This window comes from Dermacentor andersoni, chromosome 4 (assembly GCF_023375885.2).
Source record: "Dermacentor andersoni chromosome 4, qqDerAnde1_hic_scaffold, whole genome shotgun sequence".
Lineage (NCBI taxonomy): Eukaryota > Metazoa > Arthropoda > Arachnida > Ixodida > Ixodidae > Dermacentor > Dermacentor andersoni.
Window position 1 is genome coordinate 77,422,353 of NC_092817.1, and position 23,727 is coordinate 77,446,079.

General features: G+C 42.7%; 1 protein-coding gene across 6 annotated transcripts in view; it reads right to left on the reverse strand.

The window, feature by feature from the left end:
• The window catches only part of Rab3-GEF (Rab3 GDP-GTP exchange factor), a 124,127-nt gene that overhangs the window by 4,182 nt on the left and 96,218 nt on the right, over nt 1–23,727 (reverse strand). For all 6 annotated transcript variants that reach the window (XM_055073939.1, XM_055073942.1, XM_055073938.1 and 3 more), the window contains 2 exons: nt 18,110–18,216; nt 144–216 (listed from right to left, as the gene is read on the reverse strand). In XM_055073939.1, coding sequence (XP_054929914.1) covers nt 144–216; nt 18,110–18,216 — 180 coding nt within the window. The remainder of the gene's footprint in view (nt 1–143; nt 217–18,109; nt 18,217–23,727) is intronic.

Sequence of the window (23,727 nt, forward strand, 5' to 3'; positions counted from 1 at the left end):
ATGTTCATTTTCATATTCTAGCATGCAAAGAAAAAAGTCACTGACATGATTTTTTTCCTATAATATCAAGGAAGGCACACCTAAGCAATATATAAAATTGTCAAAAGTGAACGAAAACCATTTCATGTTTGTCGTGTACTTACTGTATTCTTCAAGTACAAAGATGATATCTTTCTGAGTGTAGCATCTCTTGATATTTTCTATCCTTACAAAGAACTGGAAAAGTGAACAGTTTCTCAATATCAGAAATACGAGTAAGCACGCAAGAAATGTCAGCAACATCCTAAATTAGACGAGTATTGTTTAAAAGCTACATATTTTCTGCACTACGTAGTACACAATACATATATATATATATATATCTTTCTTTTTTCATGGCACTTAAGTGATATAGTACATGCAGCTAGCTAAGTCTGCAAAAAGAACTAGACATTTTTGTACTAGAGAACAGCCACTTGTAAATTTATGGACCTACTTGTTTTAGAAAAAGGTAGTCTTTTAGTGACTATTTAACAAAGCGAAGCCTAAGAAAGCATGTTCCCATTAGAATATAACGGCTGTCTAACGTCTTTTATTTACGATTGTGATGAATACATAAAATGTTCACGGAAGCTGTAAAAGATTTAGAGAAAGGTTTTAACAAAATGTGCAATATGCTGTATTTCCCAGTAATTTCACTGCAACCTGATAACTCAATAGAAATAATTTTAATGTGTTTCTGTGCATTTCTAATATAAAAGTGTATTTGTTTGCCTGAATAAGTGTGTTGTATTTACTGATAACAAGTATTACGGTCCCATGCATTTAGAGCCTGACCGAATGGTGTAATAATGCAAGGAGGACAGGCTAAAAATACAACAAAACCTCACATGTGATGCAGCAAACAGATGCTACCATGGAGAATATTTAAAACTGATGGAGCTCACAGTGCAGAATACACATTGCTTGCGTAGCCACTTCATGATCTTTGCTAGTTCTATTACCATCTGCCTATATTTTTGTTGTTGTTAGAAGCAGACAGATGAGAGACATTTTTGTGCTTCACACATTACTAAGTACAAGGTTGCACGTCACTACTAGAAAGTATTTTACTATGTACGTTTTCCACAGTAACCATGGCAGAGTAAAAAAAACACCAGATCTATACATAGACATCTAGTTGACAGCAAGCTTAGGCAAAATGGACTAGCAGCACACTGAAGAACTGCGAGTAGATTACAAAAATAAGTGGCTACTTCAATTCTTCCTGAACTAAACTAGAATGTGATTACAGAAAGCATTTTGAACTTTCTCCGACTGATTACAGGCAAGTAATTTCAAGCCAAGATCTCTGAGCTATGCTAAGGTGAAAATGCAAGAGCATCGAAGTATGACAGATGCCACTGAGCAAGCTAAATTTTGAAAAATTCACTGCACAGCATGAATACACGGAAGACCTTAAAGATGCAACATGATAAGCTGGCACCTGCAATTGACAACATTTATTAAAAATATGCACTGCATGGCTTATATATACAAGCACAGAGCCAGCATACAAGGGAGACTTGCACGCCTCATCTCATTCACATTTCTTAATTTTGATTTGGGCTACTGAAATTACAACGTGATCTATCAGACAAACAGTAAAAAAAAGCTAACTCTTTATTACAATGTACTGCCGAGAGTTGGTTTACACACGCCTTTTTGCTTCTTAATATGGAATGCTTCAGCATTATTTACGGGCTGGCTCCACATTTGCCTGTAAATGTAATGCATTATTCATTTTTACTTAATGCTGTGAGTGCCAGTAGATCATGCTGTGCATAGTTTTCTTTTCGTATATTCATCCCATACACTGAATTTTGCAAACGAAGGTGAGCAAATTAACTTGCTCACCTTTCTACATTTCTCTGAGCAAGTGCTAGAAAGCAAGTGCACATGCAACAAATTAATCGGTAGGCTACAAGGGACAGTCTGTTTCTGCATGTTTTATTTCACTGCAAAGCACTAAATGCCATTTAAAAATTCGATACTGCAGACTAATAAAATTTCAATGCTGGCCGCAGTATACGTGCAAAAAAATAAATAAAAGGAGAGGCCTTGTATAGCAAGAGCAAGCCCCCTAGTCCACAACGTGTTTTCTGGATAAAAAAAATTTTTTTCCCCCTGACACAATTCATTCAGTGAGGTTTTGCTGTAAATTAATGCACTGTCAATGTAAGTGCACCGGATTTTACAGAACAAAACACTAATCAAAGAAAGGTTACCAAGGGTTCAAAATGCACCAAAAGAAGAAACAAAAACAAATGGGTAACAAACAAATATCTACAGCTAAACAAGGATCATTTCAGTGGAAGGGTCATAAAGATCATGCTCTACTCTTTCTGGTGTTAAGAAACGATGTGTCATGCCAGTGCAGAGTGAGGTGGATGGGTGATAAGACAAAACCGGGTGCATTGTGGTACACACTACATGTGCTGCCAGTTCCCAACCAAACATATAACAAGAGGTCAGGTGAAACACGCAAGAAAATAACAGAAGGCATCAAACACTCTCTACTCGTGGAGTGAAAAGTTCACAAAACCACAAAACTCGCAGTTTCCAGCAGGAACCTCCAAAGTTTTCAAGTTGACATTTCTGCGCAACTTCTGCTAGTTAGATATCTTCATTATAAACTTGCAGTTTGCTAAAACATATAATGCCAAAGATGATTTTCTATATTTATTTGCGTAGAAGCTACAAAAATGTGCAATGCTTGAAGAAAACACAAGTATCTCTTACTACTGTCATCAAAAAGGTGTTAACCTTTAGAGCAAGTTAGCATTACTGAGTACTTACTAGTGATCTGTGAAGATTTAAACAAACTGCGTGCAAGAATACAAAGATAAGGATATCATAAGTAACAACAATAACCAACTAACGTGACAGCAGCAACAGTTTCTGAAAAGAATGCACCAAATCCCTTTGCAGCGTTCAAGAGTACAAGGTTTAGGCAGCTTGGACTTGACAATTTTAAGTACTCAAAACCATTTTATTTCTCTGAATTTCGTTAAATAGTAGTCCTTCATTCAAAGCCATGCTGTGGCAAGTGATCTGAACTCCTCAGGTTTGTACAGAATGCTATTTATGCACCTTCTCAAGTTAGACCCTCTAAAATTCCGAAATCAGCAGTCTAAAAAAATTATAATAATTGTGCAAAGTGAGGCACACGAGGGACACTAACAGCCGGCAAGGCTTTCACTAGATCCAAGCACATGCGTCACGACATACATGCAAACACATGCATAGATGTATGGTAGTGTACAGTACTCCAAGGCTGCAAAGCCAACAGAAGTATCCAAAGGGACACAAATACTGTCACAAGCAAGATGGCAAGACAGAACAAAAAAGACAATAATAAGGCGCAGCAGAAGCTGGGGAGTGCAACTAGTCTTCGCAGGCGCCAACATCTGCAAGAAGCAGACACAACCCATCAAGAAGGAAAACTACAAAAGCAGAGAGTATGAAAAAAAAAGAAAACAAAAAAGAACCACAGAAACCCAAATTGCATGGAAGAGGGTGACACCCACAAACCGAAAGCAGCAGCAAAAGAAGAAACTTTTGGAGATGGTCAAGTCAAATCATTTGGTGTTGCTCCAATTCTACAGGAACCAAGCAATATAGATATATATATATACAGTAATAATAGACAGCATCATGCTCTTTTTTAAGTCAAGGTTGAAAAAGAGACAGAGAAGAAAGATAGAGAAGGAAGTAGGTTGTGCGTGTGCATCTGCTTATGTGTACCAGTGTCGTCTGCTGCTGCAAAGCTGTCACAACTGCAAGTTGCATCAACCTTGCAACCCACTGGCAAGTCTACTGGCAGTATACTCAGCCACTGGTTTGTTTGAGTGTACACGTGTGTGTATGCGCATGTTTGCATTGTGTGTATAGAACAGTATCATGGCGTGCAACTACAAGTGCAGCTAAGTATAGCAATGCTGATACAACTATTACTAGCACTAAGCGGTGACTGCATTTGTAGCAGTAGTGGTTGTGGTGATGGTTGTGGTGACAGCCATAGTAGAAGCAGCCCCCACCCTTCTTTTCAGCTCGATAAACTTCCACATACATGAAGGTGTGCTCAGCCAAGAGCACCACTACTTGACAGTTAGCCACAAGCTCATGAGAAATGAATGCATTCTTAGGGCACAAGGCAAGAAGCGTCTTGCATTATCGCTTGATTCTCTAAGCCCTCTACATAAGTTAGTTGCGAAAAGTAGCAACAAGGAAAAAAATAAAGTTGGGTCTGTACCTCAAAGTCCTTTTTCCCCGTTCACGTGGGAGGAGTGGACAAGAGACACACAGCGACATAGAAGAAAGAACCCCAGGGTTGGCGTTAGTTAGAGAGGGGAAGGGGGAAGGGGAGGGGAAAATATATATATGTATATATATATATATACAGGAATGAAATACTATAGTACATACACGAAAATGGTAAAAATGTAAATAAATAAGAAAAACAAGATGCTGGCTTGGTAGAAATGACAGAGCATAGAGGCATGATGAAAGTAAACACTGCTACAACTGTATGCCGTCTTGCTGCTCAACTGGACTACAGAAGGGTCTTGCTGCAAATGGCACAAAGTCTAGAGGAAGGAGGCATCCTTTGCGCATATGCTTGGAAGATACTATGTTTAAGGCTTGAAGCATTTTTTTAAACACCAACTGACATTTAAGGCCAGCAATGCTACCTGGCACATCTTGGTACACTGTCTCTCTGTCTTCTTGTCTAGCTCTGTTATATGATAAGTTCTTCACTGTCTGTACCAGCCTGCCATCATGAGATCAGGATGCACAGAAAGAAAGAAACTAAATAAAAAGTGGCCAAAAAGAAACATACAGATAGCAAGAAGTAGTTTGCTTACATAAAACAGAAGCTGAAGAAAGCAAGATAGAAAAGAAAAAAGAAAAAAGAACAGTTTATAAGTGCGCTAAGTAGATAATGATCCAGGATACCTTAAAGCTCGTTTATGGTTCATTCGGCATTGAACCATGGCAAAGGGTCAGAGTAAAAGAAAGGAGTGAACACATCAGAAGGATGAAAGAAAAAGTGTGCACATACAAAAAGAAGAGAAGATGAACAGAAGAAACTAGTTGATGAAATATGAGGGATCTGTTATTTGACTTGCAGTAAAACTGCTTTGTATGTGAGAGGCAAAAAGACAAGCATGTTGGCAAAATCAGTGGAGAAGACACAATAATAGGACCATCTCAAAAGTCCCTTCGCTTGCTCCTTTCTTTTCGAACATACGAAAAGATGTTCTTGTGGGGTGGGATAGAGAGATGTAGGTACGTGTAGAAATACAAGAAATATAAGAGGTAGAAAAAGAGAGGTATACATATATACAAGAGAAGATGGTTATATATATATATATAGGGGGTAATATGTAGTATGGTGGAATCAAAAGCGAATAAAAGAGGGGGAAGGGCAAATGTTTCAAAAATTGCATGCACAGACCTCATTCCAAGATTCACCTCGCTAGAGAAGAGCAAAAAAGAGAACTGACTTCAGAAGGCACGAGACTGCTGCAGACAGTACAAGAATTTTTTTTTTTCCCCAAGCCTTATTATGTCTCCTTCTCACTGTGCGTGCCCCGTACATAGTATCCAGGATGACAAAAATCGAAGAAAAAAGAAAAAGAAACAAAAGAAATGGTGTGCACTGGCAATGAACACTTCCAAAGATTGGTTTGGGCAAAGTACAAAATGGACCATCAGTAACGCTAAAGCTTCTGTGGAAAGTTCTACAGAAATGTGAGGAAAGAATAAATAAAAGCCACTTTTTTAAAAGGACAGAGTACTTTGCACTGCCTTGACATGTAGTGGCAGCAAAAATGAAAGAAAAGGGAAACTAAAATACAAAGGAAATTCAGAATGAACAAGGAACTTATGGTCAGAATTACGCCATCTATCAGCATTTGTGACAAGCAACACATTTATCCAGAACTGCATAAGGACCTATCAGGGAATATAACAGTAAAAGGAATTTAAACACATGAATGAAAAGAATGCAAGGGAAAAAAAAAGGAGGAGGACAATAACTGCTCTCTCAGAGCAGCACGGGCCAAAATGCGGTTCTGGGAGTTACCAAAATGCGGTTCTGGGAGTTACAATAGGGCAGGAGCAGGGAGCAAAAATAGCTCTGACATACAGCCTCAGTCACCTCAAAAAGGGGACAGAAACTGAAAAATATGAAAAAAAAAAGGAAGACGACAGGGCCATCAAGCATACGGCTGCACTTTACGAAAAAAGTAAGCAAATAATGGTCAAAGCAAGCCATAGGAGGAGTTTTGAGAAGGTCCTCTTGACACAACGAAAGAAAAGCTAGAAACTATCCATTGTAGGCCAAGCTATAGTTATACATCAAGGCTGCATACCAAGTTTTTCAGAGGTACACCGGTGAACAGAAGTGTACAGACCAAGGATTGCGAGGTAAAGCTGAGTTTCTCCTCTGTCTGTTAATGTGACTTGAAATTGAGGACTGCAGTCTAAACTTGGCATTTTGAACTTTCTAATGCACTCGTCAATTTGTTTATTCAAGCTAATTACGAAGAAATTCAGTTTTTTCAGTGACCCCATGGTCCATATACTTCTGCTCATGAGTGTATATTCCAGACTGACTGTTATATGCGCTTATGCAACTTTGTCATCTCGAGAGTCAGAGTACAACCATAATTTGCATGTTTTAGTGCCTAGCAAATCTCACACCGGTTGTGATGAGTCACATAAGGCGTGTCCTAACCTGGCCGTAATTATGAAATTAGGTTAAGGGATTACCTTAGAAGAAAGATATTTTTTATATGATGTCTACCTTCTCTTTTACATGTTTTATTTTTGAATAATACATAGTGCATGAAAGTGAAATCATGACTACTCTGAGACTAGCAGGTCCTAAAGTTTGCTTTGTAGTTTCACCACTATTTCACTCAATCCTAATACAGATGACACATCAAGTAACAATAAATGTCAGACATTCATATGGTAGTATATATTGACAACACAAATAAGCAACATTAAATGTACACTATGACACTATGTTGTGCTAACTTTTGCTAAACAGCTTCCCGCAAAATACCAAGTCACAACTTTCATAGCTGTGGCACAAGTGCCTATTGGAGAATCTCAGTAATGCTTTTATTTTCATAATTTCAAGGATTACTACACTCAAGGATAACAAACAATCTCTCTGGAGACCTAGTACTCTCCACACCAAATCTTCCGATGCAAAGCAAATAAGAGATTGTGATGCTGGTTGTAAGACCAAGACACATAGATAGTGACCCTAGTTATTAAAATAAACGGTACATGCTAGAGTGGTTTTACTGTGCACTGTAGATTGTTGAAACAAAAAGGCATACACGTTCAGTCACCCCTGCTCTTTTGCAAAGCTCTGGTAAGTATAAGTCCTTATATACCCTGGGTCATGCCACAGATAAGTGCTTTCAGCCTACATGTAAAGGCCAACTTTTAATTAGCCATACTTGTACGCTCATTCCAGGGACACAAAATTACAAAGGTTTCACAATTCAAGCATTACTTGTTGTACAGATGGAATCCTAGCCCTTGCATTTTGTAACAATGCTACATCCAATGAAATGCAACATTAACGAGGGCAAATGTGGTACACAGATAAATAGAGATCGGCTGTCATTATATCATTTGAATTCTTAATGGAAAAGAAAAAAAAGACAGCTACTTATGATGGAAGCTAATAGCTCTCAGGTGTTTTAATTATAATGTGAAAGCTACAAGAGGGGCACAAACATAAAATTGCAGAAGTCAGATTACCGAAAATAAACTAAAGTGAATTTTGCTGCACTGAACTTGATTTGAAGAAGACAGGCTTGCAAGATAACACAATTGTGACTACAAAAATAATTCTGATGCCAACAGAATGCCAGCTGCTTTTTTGCCCCTGTACTTCACAACAATTGCAAATTAAAAGTTCTAATGGAACCTTAATTACAGTCTACAGATTATACTGATTCTCGTCAAATTACAATAAACTAAAGTTGACCTGGTAAAACGCATCTGAAGTACAAGTGCATTGAAGATTCAAATGTTGCTGTAGGAGATTATATGCACCCTGCTACCAGAATGAATTCTGAGTACTACTTCCTAGAAATGAATGCTGTTTGGAGGACACAGAGTGTGCAATGGAAAACGAAGATACTGTTTCACCCACTCTCTGTAAAGGTTTCGCACACGTTCACCTTTATCACACCTCTTTAAATGTTGTGCCATTGAAAGGCAATGGGTTCTTTCAGGATGAAAGGTGATAAAAAGTCACAGTTCTGCCCAAAAGTTCAAGCATTGATAGCGATAGCAAATTATTAGACAGCTAACGCAGAAAGGTTAGCAGTTTTATCAACTGCATAAACTGCTGTAAACATTCACTTATTACTAAATTAATAAGCATGTCACACATGCACAGGCAAACACGAACACATCTCACTCTATGACCAAGGGCACTCACTGCCAGAACGCTGGCGTGAGGAAGAGCGGCAGCAGCAGCAGCTGAATTATCTTTCGCGCTGTCTGTCGCTTCTATGCAAACTAGGCACACGAAAACACAATGCACGCAAAGCCATCCCTTATCCCGGACCACCTAGCCTTCGAATCCACCACAAATAACCTCCGAAATAGGGCATGCTCGATGCCACGCTCGGCCGCAACAGCTGGAGTAGAAGAGATGTGCACAAAGATGCCCCCACCCCCCGGGGCATGTACATCTCACTCACTCCCTTGCGAGTTAGAAGACAGAATGCACCCTCCCAGTCTTCTTCCCTTGCGTGCACAAGAAGACGCCACCACATCAAGCCACCATCCTTCTCAGCTCACCCTGGCAATCTTTCCCTCACACCTACAGCACGGGGCACGCGGTTGTAATATTATCGCACTTGGGCTTATACGGAACATCACGGCGACACCAATGGCAGAAATTCACCTGGAGTGTCAATGTAATTGCTATCGGAATGAAAAGAAAGGGCAGGAAGCAGAAAGCTGGTGAAAAAAATGCAGAATGTACACAGTTGTCCACATTATTAAGGGGGGCATTTGATTAGTGTGTAGTATCATATATCTGCAGCATTTATTTTTTTTGCTTTATCGAGAAATAGCAGCCAATAAGATGTCTAATGAAGATATCTATAAAGAAAAGACTATTCTGCAAATCTTCACACCAAACGTAAGTTATTGAAACCCTTCAAATACTATTGCGACTCTTTCCTTAACAATGGATGACCCTGTACACTTTGAGGCATACTTGTATCCTCCAAGCACGCACTAATATTATAGATGAAAGTCGGTACAAATCCTGTGGTTACACTCTACAAATCCTGTGGTACACTCTACTGTACTGATAACATTACGCTTACATGTGGCTATGGCTGTGTAGGAAGGTTTCACGACACTAAATTTGTAGAAAAGGAAAGGCAAAACTGGCAGCAATAGACAAGTTCACAGTCCTGATCTGTGATGACAGTATGCATCAAGAGCATATCTGTATGATGAACAGCTGATAAATACAATGTTTTCCCATTGTCCTTTCATGTCAGCTTCAAATGCACCGTTAGCTTTGACTTTATTCAGATGTTCTGCATACACTCATCACTAATTCGGTACCAAAGCTGCAACTCAAATCACTAAATCTTTACAAGTCATTTATTAAAAATCACCTTCAAATACTTAGGTTCCATTGTGCTATCAATGAGCATTACATGCACTTGTAGCTTGTAACAACATCAAAGGAAAGGTGAGCAATTAGACCCTTATAACAAGCTGCCTTTTTACAAGCAGTAATAGGTTACTTCCATAACAATCAAGGCAGTATTCGTGCATTAATCATTACGCCACAGTTGTGTGCATATGTGCATAAGTATACAGTTGACTTCCACTAAATCGACCCTGACAGGACCGACAAAACTGATCGAGCTAACTGGCGGGTCGTATTAAACAAGATGCAGAAAGAACGCCAAAACACACTGCAGATTCATTTGGCAGTATTTGCCCAAGTCTAACACACCCACAAATCAAACGCGCTTTCAGATAACTGAAAATAAACTAAAGTGAATTCTGCTGCACTGAACCTGATTTGAAGAAGACAGGCTTGCAAGATAACACAATTGTGACTATTTTAGTTAGGCAAAAAATAATTCTGATGCCAACAGAATGCCAGCTGCTCTTTTCCCCCTGTATTTCACAACAATTGCAAATTAAACTTTCTAATGGAACCTTAATTACAGTCTACAGATTATACTGATGTGCTAAGACATGTACCTTAGATACTGTCTTAGATACTCTTTGGGTTTATCTTATTTTGTTGTAGCGCAAGCTGAACAAGGACAACAGAAAGGCACATCTTATCTTATTTCACATCCTATCTATCTTATTTTGTTGTAGCTTGCTCTACAACAAAATAAGATATGCAGTACCAACAAGCCCCTATAGCTATCCTCATCGACTCTTAGGGTGTCTTGTATCTGTATCATATGTCTGGCAAGATGTGTATCAGTATCTATGTTTCCGATACATGAAATAATGTATCATGTATCTTAACATACAAGATACTGCTATGGCAACGTCACCATGCAGACAGTCACCATCCAGCATCACAGATATTAAATCATCTCTAAATTTAAGCTCACTTGAAAAGCGAAGACTTGTCACCCTGCTATGTCACTTTCACAAGCTAACTCACAATCCTTCGCCCTTCACAGAATCTCATATCAAACCAGCACATCGCATTTTCCCCCGATTAGACCACTACCTCAAAGTGCAACCCAAGATAGCTCACACCAAACTTATGCGTCATTCGGCATTGTTCCTTGCCATTTATCATTGGAATAAACTACCAGCAGAAATCATTTCCGAAAATAATTACAACACATTTGTGAACAAACTGAAGTGCTTACTCTGTGCTGGTCCTTAATAGATTATCAAAAGTGTATTCTTTTTTACATTGTCTTGAGCATTGTGGTCCACGTGTGTGCGTGTTCTCAAACACTTCTTTTATCCAGATATGTTCCCTGTTTTCCTGAGCGCATGTTTGTTTATGCTTTTCTGATTTTTCACTGTCTTATGCAATATGATCACCTTATTGGTTTTTTTAATAACCCCCTATGTAATGCCCGTAAAGGGCCCTTAGGGTATGTGAATAAAAAATAATTTTAAAAAATGTTGGCTGAACTCCACTCCTCAAGCCGATACTGATGCCACTAAGACACCCGAATAAAATGAAAGGCAGCGACATTCTTTTATCTTTCGGCTAGAGCCCTCCAGCCAGGGCAGGTGATGAGGTCTGCGCGTCCCTATTGGTGGAGCATAGTCACATGGTGTCGCTCGTGCCGCCTCGACAAAAACAAGCACGTGAACATATGTGTGCAGCCAACCTCTTGCTTTCTTGATTTTTTGTTTGTTTTTATTTATGTCGCTGCCATGGCAATTGCTCGTAGCCATCATACTGTGCTGCGTAAGCCAATCTGTGCGGCGTCTTTCGCGCAAATTTTGATGCCACTTGGCACCATTATCGAAGTTTCTCTCAAGTGGTGCTTTGTTACGAAGTCTGAAGAATGCAAGAGTCGGGTTGTCTTGTGTCTAGTGGCTTTCACACATTGTTTTGGAATGAAAATATTATACTTTGAGCAAGAAAGACAAAACTCTTGAAATACTAACAGACATTTCATTCAAATGAAAAAAATTTTGGTTGGAGCTAAGAAATTTCAAAGCAAACATTTTTGTGCATATGCATTTGCTGCTACATTATATAGATCTATAATAAGAAATTTACAAACATATTAAAGTATCTTAAGATACAAGTGGTCAGTATCGTATCAAGTACTGCAATAATTGCAGTAGTATCTAGTATATCTATCTCAAATACTTGTTGCCCGAGTACCTTGTATTGTGTCATGATACATTTATAAGGCATCTTTGGCCAGCCCTGGGGCCCGGTAATTGCATAGTTTGCTTGTTATCAGTCTTTAAACAGCACCTAAGCAGACGATGTGTGCATCTGGTGGCTGTCGGTATGATTTAAGTCCAAGCACACCTGCTCCGAGATTATTCAGCCTGTCATGGGCAGCTGCAGACGCTGTTTTACTTTGGTGGTCATGCATTACTGCCAGTGTTAAGAATGGCCGTACGGGGTGGCAACGTGCCAGCTTTCAGCCCGCTGCACGTGTTCCAAGCCCACCAGTCGGGGCGCCTTCCGAGAACTGCGGACGGCCGGCAGCCACGTGGCGCGCGATCAACTCCGGAAATTGGTACTTGGCCGAGCCACCCGGGACAAAGCAGTTCTACGAAGCCCTCTGATGTCGGCACTGAAAGCTGGGCGGTACCGAGAACTGCGGATGACCGGCAGCCACGTGGCGCGCGGTCAGCTCAGGAATGTGGTACTTGGCCGCACCACCCGAGACGGAGCACAGTTCTACGAAGCCCTCGGTCGTCGACTCCGGAGCCTTTGTGTGTATGGGTTCGCACCTGTGTGTTTGCGTGTGTTTGGGCGTAAACGATAGTGCGGGGCGGCGGCAAGTTTACAATGCTTGGACGAACGTTCCCGACCATTCCTGCTCCGTCCCCGCCGAACGATGACGTCGAACTATGACGTCGAACTATGACGTCAAGCGGAGAGCTTATAAGCAGCGTTTGCCGGCTGCTAGGGTGTGCTCGTGTCGTGATCGTTGTCGGGAGCTGAGTGCTCTGTCATACTAGAAATGTACTAGTGAGCTGTGTGCTCGTAAACTGTTTGCTGTATGTTAGTTTTGCGGGCTCCATATGGGAGTCGCGCTAGTCTGCCAATGTATGTCCTGTTTTAAATGTAAATCCTGCAATTAAAGCCTGCTCGCCTAGTCCTGTCGTCCCAAGTTCATCTCTACAGCTACGTCCAACAAATCTTACACCAGCGAGTGGTAATAATGGCTAATGGCTAACGGTGGCATTTATTTGCAGTTTCAGTATCAAAAAGCAGCTATTTTTGCAAGCTTTTGGCGACATTTCTGCTTGTATTTCAAATTTCAAATTTTGAACGAGGCTCCTCTACATCTACACTATCTTAAACTAGGCTTTTTACTTGATCTAAAATTTAGGTGCAGTTGGCCTTCAAGCCTCAGAAAAGATGAGGTTTATAGCAATTAAGAAATTTGAATCTCTTAGGGAAAGAAAGCTGCAATAAAGTTCTGTTGCGCAGGCATTAACTGCAGCATCTTTGAAATGACATAATGTCGTCAGGAAAATACGGCTAGACAAATACTGGTGAAACTGTGAACATTTGTACCCTTGCCAAGAGTTTCCTTTCAGATGCTCAGTTGTAGCCTCAGCTTGACAAAGTGCATCTATGACAAGACAGATGCTTAAAAGTGTTTTACACACTACTGCTCTTGTCATAGGCACGCACTATTTGCATGGTATTTTGTCATACTAAGAGAACATGGTGAACAACATGCAACAAGTTTTTCTAATACAATCAATTCTAGATATATCTCAATTGAAGGGGCTTGTGAAATATTTTGACATATAGATAACCTGAAACAGAAAATATGCCTATCTGAGAACTGCGCACATCTTGGACAGTTTCCTGTGATTATGAAAAGCGGGAATTTACTAATTTGTTTCTCCAAGGCTGTGCCAAGAACACCAAAATTACTTCTTTTTTCACATAAACGCTGCAAATCACTTACTCTGCTTTATGGTCTTTGATCTACTGATTGCAATGCTAACCTAACAACCTACATTACCCGGCCTGCAAGATTACGGTGCAACTCGTGCACGTCATAGTGCTTGCTATGCATTTCTATCCAGTATAAGGTAGAAATGGACACAGTGCGGAAGCAGGCCAGCCCGTATGGATATATGGTGTGCCACCTCCAGCGCACTCGTACTACAAATCACGTGTGAATGTGTCCTGTGTGTCAGGTTTTCGACCAAGTGTCATGCGTTAGTAGGATATACAGTTAAATCTCGATATAATGAACTTTAATATAACTAACTTCTCGATACAACGAAGTATTTAACTTTTCATAAGCTCTTGTCACCATGTATTTCGAGCCTCAGTATAACGAAGTGTATTTGTATGCGGTTTCAATATCACGAAATTTCACTGCCGCCTCAAAGGAATGCCAAGACAATGGAAACTTCCACGGACGCAGATGGTCAAATGATTGAATTAAAAGCGGCTGCTTGCAAACGCACCTCTCCGATTGTACGCCGCGCGACAAGAGTGACCGCCCAAGCGGAGCCGCATCATGTTCCGTATAAAGTACAAGTGTGATAAGATGCTATCGCACCTCACACACTGTGGGCTTTAAGTGCAAGTGAAAGTGTGCAAGGGCGAGACAAGAAAGATAGTGGCTTCACAAGTGCCACCTTCCTGTGCGAGCAAAGGGAAAGAGGGGGAGGGGAGTGAGCTCGCGGTAACGCAATCAAGCGCACACGACAGGGTAGAGGGGGGAGTGGAGTGGGAGGCAAGTTGGCACGCGTCTTGATTTCCAGCTAGCATCTCAGTCATAGCTGCGCATTGCTGTAAGTGTGGCTGAGCGCATACACAGCCACCCACCCTGCTTTAGAGGTAACCTGCTGTGTGTGCAGATTGCGTGTGCCAAGACGTCGTGGTACCAAGTTAGCTGTCTCACTGTGTGTTTATTATTGGAGGTTGTGTAATCTCGAGTTTCAGTAACCCGCTGGAGCGAAAGGCAGATGAAGCATTCGCTAACTGCTGCCAGTGCTTTTCCTGATAGTGTTGTTCCAGTGCAGGCGACACCATCAGCCGCGGGGACGAAGTGCACGTGAAAGCGTAGCTGGCTTCGCTTAATTTGTACCGCCGAGAAGATATCATCGATGCACGTGGCAGAAAACGTATCATTCGTCTCCGACTCCCAAATTTGACTGCCCCAAATTGCTTTTGCGATTGCCCGATAATTGGGAAAATTCTGCGGCCCCTTTCCGCATAAGAAAAATCAATCTGCAACCATACTTATTTGCATAAAAGGCCAAATTTCAATACAACATGATTTCGATATAACGAAGCGAATTGCCGATTTTACTGATTTCGTTATATCGAAGTTTAACTGTATACATAGGCAACAAGATTATTCAGGCATAGGATGTTAGATTAGAAAGTGGCTTTCAGTTTGCAAAACATTCAAGTTCATTCCCGTCCATGCGTAGCCCTGTGAGCCCAAATGAAACATGTTCAGCATAGACCTGCAAATCGTATAGTGATGAGTTTTTCACACCGCTGCCAATGGTTTTTCTGTGAAGATTACCGAAGCGCAGATGTGGCATGCAGCGGTTTGCTAAATCAAAACTATCATGTAAAAATCTGTACAGGTGGGGAATGGGGTTGGATTTGGTTTGGCTGCTCACAGAACCCTGATATGCGGCTTGCGGAAACCCCTGGTCTACAAGAAGGCAAGCCTGACCACCTGCCTGGAGCCACCCAATGAAAAGACTGAATGTCATCCACACTTTGTTGTGCAACATGTATTGCACTGGGAGGCCTTTCACGTTCTTGAAACAGTGTGGTGGTCAGCCCATGCCAATAAATTAACAAACAGCTGCTTGCAGTGACATGCAAAATTGGAGTTGATCGCTGCAGATGAAAGGAAAACTGTAATCCCAGCTCATTTCCCCCCCCCCCCCCCAGGGCATGTACTGCCATTCACATTCTATGTCTTGTTCGACAACATCTGCCAAAAAAAGTGCCTTGTTCTTTTGACACTTAATATTTTTAACAAGATGAGAAATGATCGTGGCCCAATTAGAAGAATAGTACTTGTAGGGGCACTGTGTGGCACAGTATTCAATACATATTGAGTATGGCAGTGAACAGAAGTTCAATGGAAACAAGGCAAAGCACTATACTTTTGCACGGGATTTTCAAGAGGATGCTACGACTGTTTGATATAGACAATAATTCAATATATCCAGGTTTCATATATCCAGGATCGACTATATTTCTCTTACTATTCATGATCAGCCAATAACACAATAATTCATACTGAACGACAGCAATCTAAGACAAAACTTGGCAAGACAACTGCATTCAAACAGTCAACACTTGCACAGTACCAGCCTTTCCAATAATGCCAAAAACAAAAATAATATAAAAGCATGAGGTAGTAAAAACTTTGCATTTTAGTGACCGCTAAATTATAAAAACTGGGGCGCTGCATTACTTTTTATATGCTAAAAATGGCTCTCTTCAGCAAATAAAAAAACTCAGACCAATTGACATATCGTTTGTCACAAAAGCTAAAGAAAAACAAAAATTGAAAGGCAAATTTATACTTGGCTTTTAATACCAGATGGGCAAGAACAACAGCAACATAAGCCAAAAACAATTACTGTATTTTCCGGTGTATAGGTCGCATATATTTCTGAATTTTTTGTCGGTGCATCTTGACTTATATATACATGTTCGTCAAAATTGTCAAAACGGATTGGATGCTATGGTTATGCAAAGTGCGCTGGGTTGACCTCTTCTGGCAGTTTCTACGGGTTGTGTGCATGCTATGGAGGTACCGGGTTCTTCTCGTGATCGAGTTGCCGAGAGCCATGCAAGAAGGACGGAGCAGCAACGCAAGCGACTGCAGGCTGACCGCGAGTCGACCGGCTTCGAAGTCATCACATCTGCAGATCGCTTTCAAGATACGGTTTGCGCCGCTCTGCAAACTACACAGTTGCTAACAGAGAAAACATGACTGCAAGACAAGTTGCTTTTGAAGTCGGTTTAACGTCGAATCGCACGACAGATCAAATCGTACATCCAGTCTCAAGACCAAACATTGTGTAGCTCAGTGACACTGGATTATGCCACAGTCGCCAGATGGTGATGTACCTCTGCACATTGCGATTTGGTGCTGGCGGCTACATCATGCTCCATGTGCAGATTGATTCAGTGATTTGTTCTCTCATGCGACTCTACATTTAGGATGCAATAGCACTGGCTTAAAATCGAGGACAGAACAGTGCACCACTCTTTTTCCAATTTATGCTTTGCTGCTGACATGACTAATTTGGCTGTTAACAGCATGCAGTTGGATTTCATTGCTGGGCTTACAGTTTTCCTTTGGTCTGCAGTGATAAACTCCAATTTTATGTGGAATTTTAAGTAGAGCTCATTGTTTTCAGGGCCCCTTTTATAAAAACATTTCCATAGGCTGCAGGCAAACCTGCACGAACTGGTGCTTACACTGCGATTGTAAAATATTGGAATTTAGAAGCACACTGACAACAGCAAATTTGCTGACCTCTCAAGCATGATTCAGACAGAGTGCTACATGCAATGTAAGTAAATGTACATGAGCAAAATGGAGAGCCACAGTTCAGTAATGTAGGCTGTGAGACCACCAGCCTGTTGTTAAAAAATTAGACATGTTCCAAAGTCACACTTGCAGCCACATTTCAGTGTCTCTGGGTTATTCCATTCTAAGCCTTACTTGTTTGTATTGGTCAAATCCTAACCCTCGGATTGCTTAGCAGTCTTTGTGGGGCAAATGCTCTATGCGGATAAATATATATGAGTCGAGAATAAATGTTTACATCAAGGGTACAGCAGTGCTGAACCCTCCGAGGCAAGAAGACCCACAAGCATAGAAAATTGTATGGCAATCTTTTGGGACACTTGAAGCATGTGAATGCCATGAAACACTTCTGTTCCATAGCATGCCGTGAATGGTAAAATCACAGGTTAGCGGCACCCCTTAAAATCTAGTAACAAACCATATGAATATGAATACATGAAAGCCAACAAATGTAGTGTCAACGGAAAGTAGCCTGATGAAATTCTCTGCAGTAGAAGCACAAACACCTTACAATAAGTTCAATTCCTGCAAGAACCACATGGGAACGCAGTCTGAAGACACACACTGGCATTAAGAAATTTCAGTGCAAGGAACTCTTGGGCAATGTAGCTAGGAAATAAAAATTGTTAGAAGACTGTTGAAATCAGGGCGTACACAGCTACCATTGCTACCATCAAGTTAGAGCAGAAAAATGCTTACGAAACATGAAGGAACATGAAGAAAGTACAAGAGCATGAAGGAAACAGTAAAGACTCACAGAGGAACACCCAGGCATTCAGATTGCTTACCTTGCTATTGGCAAAAAGCAAGCCCACGCCTTCCATGCATACTTGCAAAATGCCACCTTCACGTGTAGTCAGGTCCAGCACTGGAAACTCTCCTCCAAGTTCCGTGCCTACAAATCAGAGTAGAATAACATTGAACCAGAGAGGAGAACTTTAACAGCTCATTTTTCGCGTTTCCTGCAGAAGCAAAAAATTCTGCTGCCACGGCTACAATGCTCAGATGCCGATGCTTTCAGGTATAGTTGTATCAGGACTAGCAATACACTAATAAAGAACTTTGCATTACAAATACATACAATCGAACACTTATACAATGAATGCCTCTACAGTGAAACAAGCTGTATAATGAAGGGTTGATCATGGCCTGGTCGAATTTCTATCTTTCGTATGTATTGTGAATGCCTCTACAGCAAAGACCATTACAATGGATTTGCCTGCAGAATGAAGAAATTTAGGTGTCCCCAACAGCCAATTTGTTGCTTTACAACAAACGCCACACATGCCACGAATGCCAATGTGAATGCCACAACGAATGCCACTGCCCTCCACAGACATCGCCAAGGTGTGCTCTGTGCTTGCACCAATGGCAGCACCAGCAACGCATGTTAAGGGCATGCCACTATCGGAAGCTGTCCTGCTGCACTGCTCCAGGAATCACAGGATACATAGTATGCTGCTTGTTGTAATGCATCAACGGGTACGACAGCTGATGAATACCTTGCAGTTGATGGTGACGTAATCCTAACTGACGACCGATGACGCCTTCAAAAACATCAAAGGCGGAAAGGAGGCGAATGTCAACGAAGTCAATAGGGATAAGATCCTGCAAATGAACCAAGAATTTGGACGGCAAGGGATACGATAGTGGCATTCGACGATCTGCAGCTTTACTATGCATAGCTCCTGCATTTTGCCGCAGTCAATGCAATGAACCTCGATGCAATAAGGATGGCTGCTGTCAGACAATCTATCAATCAATCTATCAGACAGAGTGTGGATGGCAAAACGAGTGATTTATTTCACCAAGTCTTTCTTCAATTCACATTAAAAAGGTTCTCTTTTATAATGGTATAGTGTACGATCTGTACAACAGAGCGACCTGTATAACAAAGGAATTTGAAAGTCTCAAGCATTATAAAGGCGTTTGACTATGCTGGTGAAATGATAAGAGTATCCGCCTCGTATGTGGGAGCTATTAGGCAGTGGCTTAGCTAGGTGGGCGAGTAGGTACATCTGCATTATTATTTCAGTTCAGAGGCCTACCTAATCAATAAATGTGGTGACAGGTGCATAAGCCAGGCGTCACTTGCACTACATAACAAGGAAAAATGTTTTTTAGAAGCATCTAATTGTTAAAATTATCAGACTTCTTGCTTTACCACTCGCCTTTCTTGTTTCGCTTGTGGTTAAGGGAACGTATGGGGCGCGGGTGTATGCATGTGCGAGTTTTATTATATACTTATACAAAAAATATATATATATATTTATGTGGCTGTCTGAATGCAATAAACATTTAGTCGCGAGTCAGCGCTAGTGTTTCGTCTCTCTTCTCTGTCCGTGTTTTTAGTGCACACTGTAAGTAATAATAATGTAGCTAGGTCGTCTGGCACTCAGGGCCCATGTGTCTTCTGTCCCCCCCCCCTCTGGTGTAGTCAGGAAGGCGAGGATACTGACCATTACCGGGGAGGGGGATGATGTCTCAGCACCAGCACAGCCGCCTTGAATATGCAGTGTTATGCCCCCCCCCCTTTCGCTTTCGTTCCCAGAGATTGCGAATGTAGCAGGTGTATACATGCTGTTTTATTTTCTGCACCAAATAACACAGGGTGCTGCACTGACAACTTGTGATAAGCGAATTTGCACATCTGCTGTCAGACTGTAAAGCTTGCCAGCCAATACAGATGTGGCATCCTGGAAAATATGGCTAACAAGTAGCAAGAATATTGGTATAAAGTTTTAATTAGCAATTTTAGAGGCAATATTGCATTTGCAAAATTGAAGCCCGACAGTCATTGTTGCCCAGCAACGACTTCACAAAAATCGTCTGAAGTACTACGGCGTGTAGTATTTTGGCTGTGGGCAGCCCTGAACCCAAACAAAGATTAAATAGCGTGTCAGTGATGCTGATCTCCCCAACCTATTAGTGAACGCCACCTGCTTCCCTGCTGCACGGGCGCCAATGCTATGCAAATCACGAGTTCTCTTCATTCAGATCCAAAAAACCTTTCTTTATTTGCTGCTATTGGCAAACATGATTGTCAGAGCTGTAATACAGCCACAAGGTTGGTAACAGAATAGAGCATGCTTTACGTCATTCCTGGCATCACCATGCAAAAAAAGAGAAGGCCGCAATGAAGCCCATTCCAAGTAAAGCTTGCACTACTGTTGGTCTGCACTCGCAATGGAGAGGATAGAGATTGATGTCACTGTTGCACTATTTCATATTTCTTTTGGTACTGCCATACTGGGGTGCCCACATTGCCAAAGTACTGCAAAGTACTCCCATCTTCAGCGGAACCGACAACAATGACGTTGAAGAGTGGCTGTCGTCCTACGAACGAGTGAGCGTTCACAACAAATGGAATGACTCGGACAAGCTGGCTTATGTATCATTCTACCTCGCGGGCGTGGCGACTCTCTGGTTCAGAAATCATGAGAGGGATATTTGAACATGGTCGGTGTTCGAGACGTCGATTACAGAGGTATTTGACCGACCCGCAGTCAGGAAACTCTGAGCCGAGCAGCATTTGCATACACATGCACAGGACACGGGTGAGACATTCACTAGCTATATAGAAGACGTTCTAGATTTGTGCAGGCACGTGAACACTGCCATGACGGAAGCGGAAAAGATCAAGCACGTCATGAAGGGAATCGATGGTGACGCGTTCCAGATGCTTCTGGCCAAGGACCCGCACACTGTTGGCGACGCTATCAGCTTGTGCCAGAGCTATGATGAATTATGTAGGCAGCGAGCTCTGACAAGGCGACATCCCACACCAAATGCAGCATCACTCTGCAGCCTGACCACCGGCCCCGAACAAGCCTCCCTGATAACCCAAATCAAGGATTTCGTCTGCGAAGAAGTTGCACGACATCTATCTCTGGTGTCCGTCACTCAGGAGTCTGCCAGCACTTTGCCGTCTCATCTCCGTAACGTGATCCATGAAGAGGTCGCGGAAGCGCTGCTGGCTGTTCACCAGCAGGATGTCGTGACTACACCAGTCACTTATGCTACGGTTGCTGCAATGGCCCCTCGCAGTGTGCCCATGCGTCGCTTCCAGCAGCCTGTGCACCGCCCTCCCCCTCCCGTCCCGTGGACCACCACTGCCGTCGCTAACCCGTGGCACACGCTGGACAATCGCCCCATATGCTTCGCATGTAGGTATCCCGGTCATGTCGCAAGGTTCTGCCGCCGCCGGTCGCAGGCGTTTGATGACGATTGACAAGCGCCCTGTGTGCCGCCTGATCCAAATGCGCCTTATGGACCCTGCGACCCATCACCAGCTTGCTCCCAGACTGATCGCCGTCCTCGCTTCGAACGTCTCCGGTCACCCTCCCCACGTCACTTGTCGCTTTCCCCTATGCGTCAACGACCCGTCTCCAACGAAGAGGGAAACTAGACGTTGCAGTTCCCAAGGCAAGAACTGCGCAAGTGTCGACATGCCGAAGTCCTCCTCCTTTACCTGCCAGTGTCATTGATGTGTTTATCGAAGATGTAGCTACAGTCACCCTCGTCGATACTGGTGCTGCTATTTCAGTTATGGATGCCAGGTTTTGCCGTTCGCTTCGTAAAGTCACAGTGGCACAGTTCGTAAAGTCACAAGGCAAAGCGTCAACCTGGCCACACCGAATACGTCGTCGCATACGTGAGTCACACGTTAACCAAGGCGGAGACCAATTACAGCGTTACAGAAAAGGAGTGTTTGGCCATTGTGTGGCCACTTGGCAAGTTTCGCCCATATTTATACAGCCGATCTTTTGACGTAGTGACCGAACACCAAGTACTATGTTGGCTGTCGACACTCAAAGACCCATCGGGCCGCCTTGCCTGCTGGGCATTGCGAATCTAAGAATACGACATTCACGTGGTTTACCGTTCCGGACGAAAGCACTCCGACGCTGATGCGCTATCCCAATAACTGCTTCCGCCAAAGGCCAGTCACGACTCTTCCTGCGAGTACACATTGTCTTCTCTGGACTTTGACACTATCACTGCTGCATAGCGTAATGATCCCTGGACTGCATCTCTGCTTGACTTTCTCTCGGATACGTTGAAAGTTCCAGTGTCACGTACGCTTCGGTGCCAAGTTCCTCATTTTGCAATTCGAGACCAGCTATTGTATCAACGCAACTATGCCCCAGAGGGACGCACCTGGTTACTCATCATTCCGAGAATCTTGCAATCAGAGCTCTGCTCCTCGTTCCACGTCGACCCTCAATGTACAATTTCGTTCGAAACTTCGTCTGCTCTTGTCATGAGTGCCAACGCCGCAAAGCGCCACGAGACAACTCCGTTGGTGAACTCCAGCCTTTACAATGCCCACTCCGACCCTTTAATCGTGTGGGCATAGATCTCTACGGGCCACTTCCGTTGACTCCTACCGGCAACAGGTGGATAATCGTTGTGGTAGGCCACTTAACCCGTTATGCGGAGACTGCTGCTCTACCAAATGCTACAGCGCAGGAGGTCACCAATTTCATACTTCGCCGTTTCCTCCTTCGTCATGGAGGTCCACGTGAACTTTTAAGCGACAGAGGCCGTGCCTTCTTATCTGAAGTTATCGAACAACTGCTTGCTGAATGCGCTATTGTTCATCGTAAATGCACTGCTTATCACCTGCAGACTAACGGCACCACGGAACGCTTTAATCGAACTCTTGGTGACATGCTCGCCATGTATATCTCACCTGATCACTCTAATTGGGACCTAGTTCTTCCGTTTGTCACCTACGCCTGCAACACCGCGACTCAGGCCACTACCAGATTCTCACCCTTTTACCTTCTTTACGGCCTTCATCCTTCGCACACAATCGACACCATTCTGCCCTACCGGCCGGACCCATCCGAATGCCTGGCGATGTCGGAAGTCGCCAGACACGCTAAAGAATGTCGCCAGCTGGCCCGGCGATTCACCTCGGACGACCAGAACCATCAAAAGCCGTTCACGACGCCCATCGAAGACAAACACCAAATACCAACTAGTCTGTACCCAAACCTTCAGCGCTTGTCTTCATCGTCCTTTTTCTCCCTCGTCTATGTATGCGCTGTAAGTGATGATTGATAACATGGAATACCAACTAGCCCGTACCCAAACCTTTCTTCCTCTTTGGCTCGGGGTTGGCAAGCAGCATGGACGTCTTGCACGTGTGCCGATTCGTGCTTCCGCGAGACCGTCTCACGAGGCCTACCCCAGAATGGACGAACACGATAATTTGAACGCGACACAATTCATGTGACCGTACGCGCAAGCAACCAAGAGTCTGTGTACAGCATAGGGCGAACATATTCGCTCGTTATCTGGTCGCGGTAAGTCGGACTTGCGCAATTTGTCACGCGCCCATCGGCATGTTTTGTGGATAGCAACTCGGCTAGCAGGCATTGATCTATGAAAGGTGCAA